The sequence below is a fragment of the Balaenoptera physalus genome (genome assembly GCF_965194825.1).
Source record: "Balaenoptera physalus genome assembly, chromosome: 1".
In the NCBI taxonomy this organism is placed as follows: Eukaryota; Metazoa; Chordata; class Mammalia; order Artiodactyla; family Balaenopteridae; genus Balaenoptera; species Balaenoptera physalus.
This window is the reverse complement of record NC_138882.1, coordinates 183,649,236-183,665,710: the sequence shown is the minus strand read 5'-3', so window position 1 is coordinate 183,665,710 and position 16,475 is coordinate 183,649,236. Positions and strand designations below refer to the sequence as shown.

Genomic DNA, 16,475 nt, shown 5'->3' with positions numbered 1-16,475 from the left:
TTAGCCTCCTAGGCCTTCCCCGAGTTCCAAAGAATGGATTTAATCAGGGAAGTGAGAAAATGCAGAAAGAAAGGAAAACAGTCAAACAAGACAAAATAATAATAGTTCAGACATTAAACAAAGTTAAACAAAATAATAATAGTTCAGACATTAAACAAAGTCAAGGACATTTAGTTCCTCCTCAAGGGCTATAGATAATATTCTGAGCCATGTCCTTCGAGCTGTTTTGCAGATACTGAAACCCCTACCAAGTGGAAGAAGTTAACTGTATGCTGACCAAAAGCACGTAGACCCCAGGCTGGTTGGAACCAGGTTGATAATGTCAACTCTCAATTACCTCACCACCAACCAATCAGAAGAATGTCCGTGAGCTGATCACGCACCCCACAACCCTCTCTCTCACCCTCTCTTTAAACACCTTTCCCTGAAAGCCATCAGGGAGTTTGGGCCTTTTAAGCGCTGGCTGCCTGGACTCCTTGCTTGGAGCCTGCAATAAATGCTGCCCTTTCCTTCACCACAACCCGGTGTCAGTAGACTGACTTTACTGCGCGTGGGCAAGCAGACCCCAGTTTGGTTCAGTAACATGTCCAGGGCGGGTGGTCTTGTTAAATGGTGAGGGATGGTCTAGGACAGGTGGAGGCTCTGGAGCCCTGCGTCCCATCCAGGTGGCCTCTGCAAAGGACCAATAGCGTGGGCTTGGGTTGGGGTAGGCACAAACGTCTCCAAAAACGAAAGAGCTTTGCAGGGCTTGCTCCATTCATTCAGACAGGTGGCTCTGGAACAGGGAAGAGAACTGGACCCCAAGTGAGAGGACCCAGCAGGATTCTGGCTCCCCGACCCAGTGGTGTGTGAGAGTTTGGGTCAGCCTCCTACCCCACTAGCCAAGTGCAGGGCTGGGGTGGGTACCAGGGCAGCAGCATGATCAGCAACCCCATCTCCCACCCCGGGCTTATAAACCCAAGGACTGAGCGTTCTGCCTGCCCCGCAAGGGGCTCCCCTGGCCAGGCCCGCCCTCACCTTCCTCTTGCTTCAGTGTGAGGTGCTCTTCCGACCTCTCCTCCCAGGTCTGACGCACCTTCAGGAGGCAGTGTTCTTCCAGCTCCTGCCTGCAGAGGACAGAGCCCGGGCAAAGGGCACACATCTGGCCACCCACCCCGGCCCTGCACCAAAAGCTAGGGGCGGGTGAGGGGGAGCCGGGGCAGAGGGGGTCATGGGAGGAACCCTGGGGGAGGCTTTAAGAGGTCAGGAGAGTCTACGAGTGACCCAGAGGAGGAGCAAGGCAGAGGTATGGGGAGTCTAAAGGGGGTTAGAAAGAAAAAGGGGGTTGGCAATGAAAAAGGGGCCTAGGGGCTTCCCCGGTGGCACAGTGGTTGAGAATCTGCCTGCCAACGCAGGGGACACGGGTTCGAGCCCTGGTCTGGGAAGATCCCACATGCCGCGGAGCAACTAGGCCCGTGAGTCACAACTACTGAGCCTGTGCGTCTGGAGCCTGTGCTCCGCAACAAGAGAGGCCGCGATAGTGAGAGGCCCGCGCACCGCGATGAAGAGTGGCCCCCGCTTGCCGCAACTGGAGAGAGCCCGCGCACAGAAACGAAGACCCAACACAGCCATAAATAAATAAATAAATAAATAAATTTTTTTTTAAAAAAAGAAAAAGGGGCCTAGATATGAAAGATCAAGAGCTGGGAAAGACAGAGAGGAGACAGAAGTGAGGGGAAATGGAGGGGGGACACATGGGAGGGAACAGACAGGTGCAGTGACAGGGACAAGAATCTGGAAGAGAGTAGCCAGGGGCCCTGGGACCAGGCCCTGATCCCAGACACCCTTTCTGGGATGGCTCCTACCGTGCCTTGGGGTAATTCAGGCTCCTCTCCCCGCTGTGGTGCAAAAGTTCTGTCCTTCTCCAGCCCAGGTCTGATGCAGGGACCGGCAGGACCGTGACGGGCACTGAAGCTGGGGCTCCCATGGGGGCAGGAAGTGGCCCAGGGGCTGGCGGTCGGGCCCAGCATGGGGCCATGGCAGGAGCCGAGGCAGGGGTCTGAGGCAGGGTCAGAGGCAGGGTTGTGGCTGAGTTGCCAACCGGGGCAGAGACAGGCACGGGGGCCAGGGTCCTGGGGGACTTCCTGTTTGGCAGCGCGCGGGCCTTGGTGACCCTCCAACACGTGGCCTCCTCCTCTTCCACCTCCAGCAAGCACTTCATGAAGCCCGGCCGGGGGTTGCCAAGGTTCTGGGCCCCCGTGGCCCCCGCAGGCTCCTGAGGCTGCTTCTGAGTATGGTCCATCTCCCTCCTCTCTCCGATGTCCCTCGCCTCCTGGGAACAGGACCGCGGAGGGGATTTGGGAGGCCTCCAGCCAGCCAGATTGTCCCACAAAACTTCTCCCAGCCACCCACTCTGCAGCGGATCCTCACCCTGCCCCTCCCTCTCTGGGCCCCTGGGGAGGCCCACCTCTCTCCTGCAACCTACTAGGCTCCCACCCCATGTCCTCCCCCACCCCTGACCTGGGCTCTGCCCCCTCCTGGCTGTCTGAGCTGTGGTCTTGAGTGAGTTACTCCCCGTCTCACCACTTGTTTATTTGCTTCACTGCAATCAACACAATTTGCAATGGCCCTGTCCGTGCCTGTTGTTTGCCTGTCTGACCAGAAGTAAGTTTCCGGAGGGCAGGACCTCGTCTGCCTCTTTTATCCATATTGACCCAGCAGCCAGCTTGTGGTAGGCACTCGATAAATTCCCACTCGTTCATTCAGCAAATGCAGCACCTCCTGCATCCGTCCCTTTAGAGGGATGAGCTGTCCCCTGCCTACCTCCAACCAGGCCACACGCCACGCAGGCTCCAGCCCAGCCCTTTCTCTCGTTCAAAGATGTAGCTCTCACCACACACCCGCTCTTCCTAAAGTATCAGCACTACCCTCTCCGCCAGATTACTCCCGTCAGCATGAAAACATGCTGTATTATCTTCCTTCTTTAAAAGAAAAAACTCTCCCGACAGTACAAAGCCTTCCAACTACCATCCCAGGTCTCTGCTCTTCCTTTAGAGCAAAATTCCTTGAAAGATTTGGCTGTACTCCGTCTCCACTTTCCTCCTATCTCCAGTCCGGCTTCTGCCACCACGCCCCAACCAGACTCTTGCAAGGCGGTGGTCAGATCTCTGCCCTCCTCAGAGCCTACCACTGAGCGGTGATAGACCCACATGACCACTCCATCCCTCTGGAAATGCCTTCTTCTCCAGACTCCCACTCAATCACCGGCTGGCTCCCTCCCTGAGTATTCATCAGCCTCCTTTGCTGGCTATTCCTTGCTCTTGCTCCATTTCTTTTTTTTTTTTTAATGTATTTATTTATTTATTTATTTTTGGCCGCGTTGGGTCTTTGTTGCTGCACGTGGGCTTTGTCTAGTTGCGGCGAGCGGGGGCTACTCTTCGTTGCCATGCACAGCCTTCTCATTGCGGTGGCTTCTCTTATTGTGGAGCACAGGCTCTAGGCGCACAGGCTTCAGTAGTTGTGGCACAGGGGCTTCAGTAGTTGTGGCTCGTGGGCTTAGTTGCTCTGCAGCATGTGGGATCTTCCTGGACCAGGGCTTGAACCCGTGTCCCCTGCATTGGCAGGCAGATTCTTAACCACTGCGCCACCAGGGAAGTCCCTCCATTTCTAAATGTGGTAGAGACCCAGTGATTTGTCCTCAGATGCCTTCCTGCTCTATATTCACTCTCCTAGATGTTATCCCCATTTTTTTCACGTTTACATCTCCCATCCTGACTTCTCTGTCCTTCCTAACTCCAGACGTCCTCCTGGCATTTCTTTTTGGGTGTCTAGAACATGACCAAAGCAGAACCTTAGGTTCTTCCTGTCTGCTCCTTCCCCAGTGTCACCACCTTGGTTAATGACACCACTTGTTGCTCAGGCCCCAAACCTAAAGCCTCTTTTTTTAAATTGAAGTATAGTTGATTTACAATATTATATTAGTTTCAAGTGTACAACATAGTGGTTCAATATTTTTGTAGATTATACTCCCTAAAGGCTCTTTTGATTCCTCTTTTTCCAACCTACCTTTCCACCAGGCAGACGATGACTGTATATTCACAGGTTGCCCAGTCAAATCAAAGAACCAGGAAGTGGCTGGGAGGGGGATGGGAGCCTCCCAGGTGTTCAGGGAAGCTTTGGGTTGTGTGCTGTGACTGAGAGCAAATGGGTGGAAGAAATCTGTGCTGATGTGGAAAAAGCCATGACCTGGGGTGAATCCAAGGACTCCAGAGTGTAAGAGCATCCTTGACACCCACCCAAGATGCACACACATGGGTACACACATGCACATGTGCAAACACACACATACATGCATGCACATACATGTGCACACTCATGCAAACACACAGGCACACGCTCACACCTTCCCCAGTTTGACCCCAAATACTGTCCCATTTCTGCCTCTGCCCCCTTCATCCTCCTGACCCCACCCCACCCTGTCCCCATCCCCGCTGTGGGTCTACTTACAGGTGGAGGAACAGGCCCCAGTGCTGCCTGGATCTCCACAGCCTTGTCCCTAAACAAGGGAGGAACTCCCAGGTGAGGGAGGGGCTCGGCTCAAGGCTTGCCCCTCGCACACTCCTTCTCTCAGCCCCCAGGACACTCAGGTCCACCACCCCAGCTTAGTTCCCCTGGCCTTCTAATCCCAGACGGGCTCCTCATACCCTCACATCCCCTGTGGGGACGTGGCTCTTGAAGAATAGGCCCATGGAACAAAGAATTCTGGTATTAGAGCTACTATACAGATGGGGAAATGGAGGCCCAGCAGGGCATGACTTGACCAAGTTCTACATCATATCAGGAGCTGTCAGGACTAGAATTCACCTCCCCTGTAGCTTAGCAGAAGAGCAGTCTTGTTGGGGTCAGGGAGCGGGGTGGGGGGCCATCAGAGGATGCCTTACCTTTCTTTGGGTGTGTTAGGTCTTGGCATAGATGGTGGGGAAGAGTGGGCCGTCTTTTCCTCCAGAGTTGCCGTGGGCATTAGGGACATTGCTTCCTGGGAACTGTCCTCATGTCCCCCTGAGCCAGGCTCTGGCAGAGCCCCCTGTGGCCTGATGGGTGGGGTGTCCACTTCCTTGGGGGGCTTGTCCCCCAGTTGCTGTCCACGGCTGTCCAAGGTGCAACAAGGCTCTGTTGGCTGCACTATGTCTGACTCATTGGCGGCCAGGTAACCTGGGAGGGGCTGACACTCTGGGTCCTGCCAAGGACAAGGACATCAAGATGGGGAGCCCCATCCTGGCTCTCAGGTGACCCTCAACACTCACCCAGAGACCAGCTGTCAAACCCTTACTCAAGCAAGCACTGCAAGCATTATCTTACTGAGTTCTCCCAGCACCCCTAGAAGGTTGCCCACTTTCCCTCATTTTGAGGGATGAGGACACTGAGGCCCAGAGGAGGCAGGGCCTGCCCAAAGTCATAATCCAGGCTTCTCTGTGCAGGTAGAATGGGAGCCTGGAGAAAGTGAGATGATCCTCTTTAAATGGGATTTCCCAAGGGATGTTTCAAAGAACAAGAGTCCTTCACGGCACTCCCTACAAAGGGGACTTTTACACTAACTGATTTCAAGACTTTAGTAAGTTGCTATAATCAAGACAGTGTGGTGTTGGAATAAGGATAGACAAATAGATGAATGAAAAAAAGTAGAGAGATAGACTCACACATATGTGGTCAAGTGATTTTCGACAAAGGTGCACACTCAGCAGAGAAAGGATAGTCTTCAACAAATGGTGCCGGGATGGTTGGACAGCCATATGCAAAAAAATGAACCTCAACCCACCACTCAGACCATATGCAAAAAATTAACTCAAGGTGGATCATAAACCTAAATGTTAAACCTAAAACAATAAAACTTCTCAAAGAAAACATAGGAGAAAATCCTATGTGACTTCAGGTTGAGTAAAGATTTCTAAGAAATAATACCAAAAGCACAGACATAAAGAAAAAGCTGATCAATTAGACTTCATCAAAATTAAGAACTTCTGTTCTTTGAAAGTCACTGTTAAGGACTTCCCTGGTGGCGCAGTGTTTAAGAATCCGCCTGCCAATGCAGGGCACACGGGTTCTAGCCCTGGCCTGGGAAGATCCCACATGCCGCAGAGCAACTAAGCCCGTGCGCCACAACTACTGAGCCTGCACTCTAGAGCCCACGAGCCACAACAACTGAAGCCCGTGTGCCACAACTACTGAAGCCCGTGCACCTAGAGCCTGTGCTCCACAACAAGAGAAGCCACTGCACTAAGAAGCCCATGCACTGCAACGAAGAGTAGCCCCCACTCACTGAAACTAGAGAAAGCCCATGTGCAGCAACGAAGACCCAAGGCAGCCAAAAATAAATAAATAAATAAATAAATTTATTAAAAAAAAAAAAAGAAAGTCACTGTTAAGAGAATGGAAAAGACAGCTCCCAGACTGGGAGAAAACATTTACATATTAACATATATTATAAAGGACTTGTATTCAGAATATATAAGAATTCTCAAAACTCAAGAATAAAAAAACAACCCAGTTTTGTAAAAAAAAGGTCAGAAAGTGAAACGACAATCCATAGAATGTAAGAAAAAATCTGTAAATCGTAGATCTGATAACAGTCTCGTATCCAGAATATATAAAGTGCTCTTACAACTCAACAATAAATTGACTAATTCAATTAAAATGATGGGCAAAGTATTTGAATAGACATTTCTCCAAAGATATACAAATGGCCCATAAGCACATGAAAAGATGCTTGACATGATTAGTCATTAGGAAAATGAAAATAAAGACCACAGTGAGATTCAACTATACACCTATTAGAATGCTTAGAATTAAAAACTGACCATACCAAGTTTCCGGGAGAATGTGGAACAAGTGGAATTCTCATACATTGCTGATGGGAATGTAAAATGGTACAACCATCTTAGAGAAAAGTTTGGCAGTTTCTTAATAAGTTAAACATACAAATGCCATACGGTCCATTCTACTCCTAGGTATTTATTTGCCCAAGAGAAATGAAAGTACATGTACATATAGACATGAATGTTTCTACAAGTCTTATTTGTAGTAGTCAAAAAGTTGAAACAGGGCTTCCCTGGTGGCGCAGTGGTTAAGAATCCGCCTGCCAATGCAGGGCACACAGGTTCGAGCCCTGGTCTGGGAGGATCCCACATGCCACGGAGCAACTAAGCCCGTGCGCCACAACTACGGAGCCTGCGCTCTAGAGCCTGTGAGTCACAACTACTGAGCCCACGTGCCACAACTACTGAAGCCTGCGTGCCTAGAGCCCGTGCTCCGCAACAAGAGAAGCCACCGCAATGAGAAGCCCGCGTACCACAACGAAGAGTAGCCCCCGTTCACCGCAACTAGAGAAAGCCCGCGTGCAGCAACGAAGACCCAACACAGCCAAAAAATAAAAATAAATAAATAAATTTATTAAAAAAAAAAAAGTTGAAACAAACCAAACGTCCATCAATAGATGAAAGAATGAAGAAACTGGTTTTTGTTTATTTCCACTGTACAGCAAAGTGATTCAGTTATACATATATAAACATTCCTTTTCATATTCTTTTCCTATATGGTTTATCACAAGATACTGAATATAGTTCCCTGTGCTATACAGTAGGACAAGAAATTGTGACATATCCATACAATGGAATATTACTCAGCAATAAAAAGAATAAAGCATTCATCCACACAATAGCATAGCTGGCTCTCAAAATAATCATGATAATTTAAAGGAGCCAGACTAAAAGAGTGGATACTGTATGCTTCTATTTATGGAAAATTTTGGGAAATACAAACAAATTTATAGCGACAGAATGCAGATCAGTGGTTGCCTGAGGCTGGGGGTGAATGGGAAGAGAGATGACAAAGGGGCACAGAAAATTTGGGGGGGTGACAGATGTGTTTGTTTTCTTGATTGTGGTGACGGTTTCGTGGGTATACACATGTGTCCAAAACATCAAATTGTACACTTGAAGTATGCGCAAGTGTATGTCAATTATACCTCACTGAAGCTGTTTTTTTTAAAAAAAAAAAACTTAAATCTTAAAATAAAAATAAATCAAAAGATATTTTATAGTCAAATAAGTTTGGAAAAGGCACCATACTCTAACGACGTCTTGCAGGGTCCCATAGTGCTCAGCAGCTAAGAAACAGATGCTAGAATATCCTAGCATTAAAAAAAAAAAAAAAAATTGAGCTTTGTTTTTGTTGTTTTTGTTGTTCTATAGTGAAAACTTTTATATTGAGAATTGGCCAGCTGGACTCAGTATAGATGATCCCAATTTTGTTGGCAACATCTAAAGCATCATAGTCAGGAGCCAGTCAAACATATGCCTTCTTCTCTCCATCAGGCCTGATCAGGGTGTGGACCTTAGCCACGTCAATGTCATGGAGCTTTTTCACAGCCTGTTTAAACCGGTTCTTGTTGGCCTTGACATCTGCAATGAACACCAGTGTGTTGTCGTCTTCGATATTCTTTTCTTTTGTTTTCTTTTTATTTATTTATTTTTGGCTGCGTTGGGTCTTCGTTGCTGTGTGCAGGCTTTCTCTACTTGTGGTGAGCAGGGGCTACTCTTCGTTGCGGTGTGCGGGCTTTTCATTGCAGTGGCTTCTCTTGTAGCAGAGCTCGGGCTCTAGGCACGTGGGCTTCAGTAGTTGTGGCGCACAGGCTTAGTAGCTCCAAGGCATGTGGGACCAGGGCTCGAACCCGTGTCCCCTGCACTGGCAGGCGGATTCTTAACCACTCCGCCACTCCGACAAGGAAGGCAAGTCCCTTGTCGTCTTCTATTTTCTTCATGTCTGACTCGGTGGTGAGGGGAACTTGATGGTGGCACAGTGGTCAAGCTTGTTTCTCCTAGGGGGCTCTTCTGAGGATATTTGGGCTGCCTCCTGAGCCGCAGTGTTTTGGGTCATCGGAAGGTGAGTGACGTCCGGATCTTCTTTTTTGTGTGTGTGTGGCTATGGACGCCTTTCCACACTGCTTTCTTGGCCTTCAAAGCCTTTGCTTTGGCTTTGGCTTCGGGAGGGGCAGGGGCTTCCTTCTTTGCCTTCGGCGCCATCTTCGTGAAAAGCTGTCTGAGCTTTGTTAAACCCAGCATGTCCCGATTTTAATTTTACAGAGAACCCCCCATCTCCTCCAACAATTCCCTGCTCCCTCACCTCCCCTGTGGGTCAGTCATTCCATACCCTCCTGCCCAGGTCTCCATGGACATTACCTGGAGGCTCTCGGGGAACTGACCCTCCATGGTCCCTAGGTTCTGCTGGCTCCGCTGCTGGTCCTCGGTCTCCTTCCATGAGCTCTGCTGCTGCAGCCGTTCCTGTGCTGCAGGGACCCTGGAGGGCAGCACCTCCAGCTCACTTCCTGGCGTGGCCTGATCCTGGCCTGCTTGCAGCTCCCCGGGTCCTTCCTGGGGGGCCAAAGATGACTGCTTCATCCTGGGGAGAACAGACAAAGGGACACCTCAGCTCCCAAACTGGGGCAGAGTTTTACATTCTTATATTTCTTCATAGTTCCCAGAGCACCTGCACAGGGCTCGGCACACCATAGGTGCATACTTAATGCCTAGGAGAAAGAATAAAGGACTGACGTGAATTCCCCCAATCACAGACACTTTGATGTCAATGTTTAAGAGAGTTAGGATTTAATATTTTTATTATTACTTATTGCTTTTTAGAAAAAAAAAAAAGAAAAATCAGGGAGAACTGAGATTCAGAGAGGTCGGAAGACTTGAGCCTCGGGTCATTAAGCTGAAGTTGACAGGTCCGGATTTGAATCTGCACCTATCTGATCTCACTTTAATATTCTGGAGTATTTCCTGCAGGCTTCTTCCTAAGGATATACATACATATTTTTAATGGGGATTAATTTAAATACCATCTTCAATAATTACATAATTTTACCTAGTTATATTGTGAATACAATTTTGCAATCTTTTTTCAATTAACAGTATAATCTAAATTTTTCCCATGCCAAAAATCTTTCATAACCATGCTTTTTAATGAAAGTATAAAATTCTCTCTCTCTCTTTTTTTTTCACTTTTTGGCTGCACTGTGTGGCATGTGGGATCTTAGTTCCCTGACCAGGGATTGAACCTGCACCCCCTGCAGTGGAAGCGTGGAGTCTTAACCGCTGGACCGCCAGGGAAGTCCCCTAAAATTCTCTATTTTATAGATAATCGTAATTTACTTAACCATCCCCCTATTGTGAGCATTTAGTGCACACTGGCATTTCCAATTTTTTAGCATTTAAAATAATGTGGAAATCTTTGTGCATAAAACTTTGCCTGAATATGCCCTTATTTCCTAGATATTTCTAGAAATAGATGAGGGTAAAGACAGTTTTAAAGCAGTTTAAACAAATTGCCAAGTTGTGTAAGCAGATGTGTGGAAATAGTTTCTATTTCCGCCAGCACGGTGCGCAGCGCCTGTCTCAGGGGTGCTGACACCTGGCTTTGATTGATTCCCCTAACTTATCGTGTAGAAGAGATTATTTAGAGGTTTTTGGTTATAATCAAATTTAAATGATGAGCTGACCAGTCTCCCAAGTCTTTCACTTTGCCTCTCTCTGGCTCTCTCTCCATTTTCTCTTTTTAAGAAGAAAACATTCTCACTGTAGACAAGCTTAAAGATATATACAATATTTAGGAAGTAATAACAATAATTCCACCTAAATGTGTGTTTCTGTGTCTCTCAGCCTCTCTTTTGTTCATTCTTCTATGAATTCAGTGAATACGTATTTATTGCGCATCTACTACAGGCAGAGTCCCCGGCATGAGGGATGTGAGGTTAAACAAGACATAAATGCCTCTTGAACAAGACACATCACAGAAGTTTGTGGTCTAGTGGGGGAGCTCAGACAAAAGGTCAACATGAGTAATTATTTAGTGTGATTCGCGCTATGAAAGAGAAGTACAGGGGCTGTGACTGGGTGGATCCACCTTAGCCTGGAAGCTGCCCCTTCCCCCCCCCCCACCACCAGGTGAGTCACAGGGGATTCTCTCCTGGAGCTGCTCTCTGGGAAGCCCCCGGCTCACCTTGGCCCCGCCGGAGGCATCTGCTCCTGGGTGCTGAGCTCCGGAGACCCCTCCTCTGATGCCTCTCTGTGTCTGGGCCCGTCCTCTGGCCCTCCTGGTGCTGATGAGGGCTGCTTCCCACTGTCTATCTCTTCAGCATCTGGAAACACAACCTAGAACGAAGATGCCCATGGCACTGGCTCAAGCGTTGGCCCATTCTGGAGGGATTCTCCCACTCTCTGGCATCATCCTGGCCTCAGGGGCGGGGAGATCCCGTGCCTAACTGGGGAAGACATTGGCGAGAGGCAAGGAGGAGACAAGGGGCAGGGGGAGAGAGGCTCGGTCAGCACCGATGGCAACAGCGCGAACCTGGAGTCCAGAGCAGTACCTGGGCCAAGGAGATGCCACTGAGGACAACTAGACAGAGTGCCCTGGGGGACTTCAAGACCCTCACAAGTTCCGAGAGAGGCTTCCACAATTTCCGCTACTTCAGAGCTCAGGCTCTGGAGCTGGGTTTTGATGCCCATCACTCCCTAGTTGGGTGACCTTGAGTCAGTGACTTAGAGGCAGCTCCAAGCCTCGCCTGAGTCAGCAAACTCCAGGCAACCTGGCTCAATCGGTTGATAAAACAAGATTGCACTGTGAGCCAACACTAAGGGCATCTACCACGGGGCAGGGCCAGTGTCAGGTGCCTCCAGGGACTTAACCCAGTTAATCCTCGACATGACACACATGAGCCCATGAGGCTCAAAGGGCTGCAGTGACATGCCCAAGGTCATACAGCTGGTTAAGTGGTGGCACTGAGACCCCATGACTATGTGCATTGAAAAAATAAATGGGCAGGTAAAGGAAGCCCTGAATGTTTACCCCAGCCTCCTTCCAAGACCCCCATTTCAGGCCCTCTCCGGGGGCCTAGGAGAAGCCATGATTTATAACAGAGGCTACACTGAGAGGGTGATACTTAATCCAAGGGAATGTTGACTTTTTTTATGGTGACATTTTTGGCTCTGGGGACACAGAAAGGAAGATTTTCTCTGTGCTCTTCAATTCATGCCACTTGGCACTTAAAAAAAAATTTTTTTTTTTTTGATGGAAATAGGCCAAGAAGAGCAATGAGAGCTTAGGTTGCAGGCTAGGGGATGAGGAGGGTCATGGATGGAAGCTTTGAGCAGCTGTCAGGGGAATAAAGGATATAAGGGACAGGGAGGCTAAAGGCCATGGAAGTAAGTAGGCAATTCTTGTTTTGCTCACCCAGCCAGCATCTCTTCTGGTAACAAAGCCAACATTCTTTTATGGGAAAATTCCTGTCTCCATTCAGCCCATGCGGCTCAGCGGAGCCAGTTGAGTACCACCTCTGGTTCCATTATACCAAGAGATCCAGGCCACTCTGCCCTGCCATGGTGACTGGTTCAGGGATAAACATATGACTACAACCTGGGCCAATGACACTGATACCAGAGACTTTCTTCAACTATTGCAAAGCGGCTCTCCTCCTGTTGGGAATGCTAAGCCAGAGGATGTAAGATGGGAAGATTTAAGCCTGGAGTGGCCAGGGCAATTCTTGCCATTTTGCAGAGAGAGCCTGCCTGGGAATGCCACAGAGGAAGGCAGAGCCAAGAGACACTCATTTAGCACCTTGATCCAGCCATACCTGAAGTCTACAGGTAGATTTGTCAGTTATGCAGGCTGATGTGTTCTCATTCCTGCCTAATCCAGTTTGAACTGAGTTTTGTGCCACTTGTAATAGAGGCTTAATTAAAGCAGTTGGGGAGGGAAGGAAACCTGGGCAGGGGAAAGGAAAGGTGGCTGCTGGGAGTAGAGATGCACGTCCCTACCTGTCTGACTTCTGATATGGTGGGCTCAACACCAGCCCTGTTGCTGGCAGTCCTCAGGCCAGGACTTGGCTGGGCCTCTGGAGCCTTGATCCTACACTCCACGTACATCTGGGTGTTTCTGTTGTCCATTGTGCCAGGGCCAATGAGGGTACCAAGTGAGGAGCATCAAATGCTGTGTTCCCAGAAAAGAAATCCAATCAAAGTTCCACCAAGCCCATTACCTAACTGCCTGTTCAGCAGCCCACGTGGAGTCTGTCATGCAGAGAGCCTGGCTCAGGGGAAGAGGCAGGGCCAGGCCTGGCACAGGAGAGGCATGCAGCAAGACCAGAGAGCTAGCCACATGCTTTACCCACATATTTTCCCCAATTCTCACAATGACTCTGGGGAAAAGGAGGCTCTGGGAGACAAAGTGACTTGCCCGAGGTCCAACACCAAATAGGTCACAGAGCAGGAATCAAACCATGGCCTACTGGGTCCCAAAACCCACGCACTTTTCCCTACAGCAGCATTTCCTAACAGGTGTTCTTGGGGATATTGGTCCCATGAGGTACACCACAAAAAAAAGGGTTCTGAGGCCAAATGTGTCTGGAAAGTGCTGAGTTAAAATGAAATAGGCTCTTTCCTGCAGGATTTCTCAGAGCCCTTAATATCCTAAGGTGAATTTTAAAGAGAGCTCAAGAGGGAATTCCCTGGCGGTCCAGTGGTTAGGACTCTGCGATTCCACTGCAGGGGGCACGGGTTCAATCCCTGGTCGGGGAAGTAAGATCCTGCATGCTGCACGGCGCAGCCAAAAACAAAACAAAACAAAAATAAAGAGAGCCCAAGAGTGTCACGGCTGCTGCTGATATAGAGGAAAATCCCGTTCTTCTTGGAGCTAAGGAGTAGGAGTGGGGAACGTCTGTCTTGGGGGCCCTAAAGTCGCCAATGGCAATAGGTAGTTCACCAAAGCACCCCAACCCCCGCCCTGGACACATCCCTTTCTAAAGCCTTTCTTAGGGTCTCTACTTTTTTTTTCATATATATAAATTTATTTATTTTATTTATTTATTTTTGGCTGTGTTGGGTCTTCGCTGCTGCGCGCAGGCTTTGTCTAGTTGCGGTGAGTGGGGGCTACTCTTCGTTGCGGTGCGCGGGCTTCTCATTGTGGTTGCTTTTCTTTTTGCAGAGCAGGGGCTCTAGGCGCGCGGGCTTCAGTAGTTGCAGCACGCGGGCTCAGTAGTTGTGGCTCACGGGCTCTAGAGCACAGGCTCAGTAGTTGTGGTGCACGGGCTTAGTTGCTCTGCGGCATGTGGGATCTTCCCGGACCAGGGATCGAACCCGTGTCCCCTGCATTGGCAGGCGGATTCTCAACCACTGAGCCACCAGGGAAGCCCTAGAGTCTCTGCTTTTGCTTCTCCTATCCAACCTCCTATTTGGCTGTACTGCCATACCCTACACAAACATTCTGTTTTAATCTGGGCAGACTCCTGCGATCCTAACCCTGCAGATTCCCCAGCCTCTCTGCTCCTTTCCCACTTCTCTCTCTTTCTCCAGCACCTCCCACCCCATCCTTCAAGCTCCCACCTCTTCTCCAAGCTTCCAACCACCTTAGCCCTCTCTCTGGCCTCTGAATTCCTTTGAGGCAACATCAACACCCTTTCTACGGAGACGCCATGGACCTCTCTTCACTGTTAACTGGTTTCTAAGGGTAAATCCTACCCCCTCAGTGAGACCTTGAGGATCTTGATGTTGCTTCTTCCACTTTAAATCATGACAGGCCGGCCACCATCCACGGAGGAACCTTCTATTTGCTGGGCACGTTTGCCAACGGTATTCTAACCACTCTGTCCTTGAGGTCAGTGGGTTCAGCCCTGTTTTAAAGATACGGAAACTGAGGCTCAGGGTAGCCCAGAGTCTTGTCCAATACCACACAGCAAATCTGCAGAGGAACCAGCTTCAAACCCAGGCCTGTGTGACTCCCAAGATTGCTTATCTCACCATATTATCTTGCCTCCAAAGAAGCTTAATTCATTCCCTCACTCACCCATGCAATCACCAATTGTTTAACAGACACGTGACATCAGGCCTTGGGGATACACTGGGGGTCTGGTGGCTCTCACAGTTTACCAGGGGCACAGGGGAGGTGCCCTTAACAGCTGCTGACCCGAAATACCCTCTCCCTTCTCCTTTCCTCCCAACCTTGCCTACCCTCCAGTCCTACCCTCTGGGCCTGTATCCCCACAATGCAAACAAGCCTCCGCTCCCAGGTGACCCCCACTCCAGGTGCAGCTCCAGGCTCCCAAAGGACCTAGGCTCTCACCTGGCACAGAGAGGTCAGCGCTGTGACCGAGCCCCTCTCTCTTTCCTTGGAGTTCCTCCCTTCTCTCCCATTAGGGCTCCCTAAACCTTCTCCTTTCCTCTGAGCCTTCCTGCCCCAGGGGTAGATGACCCATCTGGGGGAAATCTGCCCCCCTCCCAGACCCCTCAAACATGCCCCCCATTGTCTCCACCTCAGAAAGCGCAGTCTCAACCTCAGAATTCTCAGACCCCAGTATTCCACAAGCTGGAGTTTTAAGGGGGCAGAGGCTCCAGAGGGGATCCAGCCCCCTCTCCATCCCCATCTGGAGCTTACAACCTCCGTGAGAATCTAGATGAGAAGGGGAAGCCCCAACCCTAGCAGAAAGGCATGGGATCTGAGGATAGAACTGAGGTGGGTGGGTGGCCAATAGAGACTCTGTCCCCCTTTCAGGGCACTTTCTTCCTCACAACCTCATTGAGATTTAATTCACGTATTGTACCACTCATCCACTTAAAGTGTACAATTCAATAGCTTTTATTATATTCACAGAATTGGACAATCCTCACTCCAATTTTAGAATATTTTCATCACCCCCAAAAGAAGCCCCATACCCCTTAGCCATCACCTCAGTCCTCCCACCCCTAGCTGTAGGCAACCACTAATCTTTCTGTCCCTATAGACTTGCCTATTCTGGACATTTCATTTAAATGGAATCATACAATATGTGGTCCTTGGTGACTGGCTTTCACTTAGCAGATGTTTTCAAGGTTCATCTGTGTTGTAGCTTGTATCAGCCCTTCATTCTTTTTATGGCCAATATACTACTTTTTTTTTTTTTTGGCCGCACCATGCACCTGGAGGGGTCTCGGTTCCCCAACCAGGGATTAAACCTGAGCCATGGCAGTGAAAGCCCAGAATCCTAACCACTAGGCAACCAGGGAATTCCCCGTTTTGTACATCCATTCATCAGTTTGATAAACATTTGGGTTGTTTCCACTTTTTTGGATTATGAATAATGCTGTTATGAACGTTTGTGTACAAATTTTTGTGTGAAGATATATATTCATTTCTCTTGGGTGTAGGAATGGAATTGCTGGGTTATATGGTAACCCTGTGTTTAGTCCCCTGAGTAATTGCCATACTGTTTTCTGAAGTGGCTGCATCATTTTACATTCCCACCAGCAATGTATGAGGGTTCCAATTTTTCCACATCCTCACCAACACTTACTATGTCTTTTTTTTTTTTTATTCTAGTCATTCTAGTGGGTGTGGGTATAAAGTGGTATCTCATTGTGGTTTTCATTTGCATTTCCCTGATGGCTAATGATGCTGGGCATCTTTTCATGTGCTTA

General features: G+C 49.1%; 1 protein-coding gene across 1 annotated transcript in view; it reads right to left on the bottom strand.

The window, feature by feature from the left end:
* SPATA21 (spermatogenesis associated 21) overlaps positions 1-16,475 on the bottom strand; it is a gene marked incomplete at its 5' end in the record, with an annotated part of 40,969 nt that overhangs the window by 23,430 nt on the left and 1,064 nt on the right. The window contains 7 exon segments of the mRNA XM_082457765.1: positions 1,018-1,106; positions 1,845-2,311; positions 4,486-4,534; positions 4,920-5,215; positions 9,213-9,457; positions 10,911-10,954; positions 11,032-11,183. Of these exon segments, the coding sequence (XP_082313891.1) occupies positions 1,018-1,106; positions 1,845-2,311; positions 4,486-4,534; positions 4,920-5,215; positions 9,213-9,457; positions 10,911-10,954; positions 11,032-11,183 (1,342 nt within the window).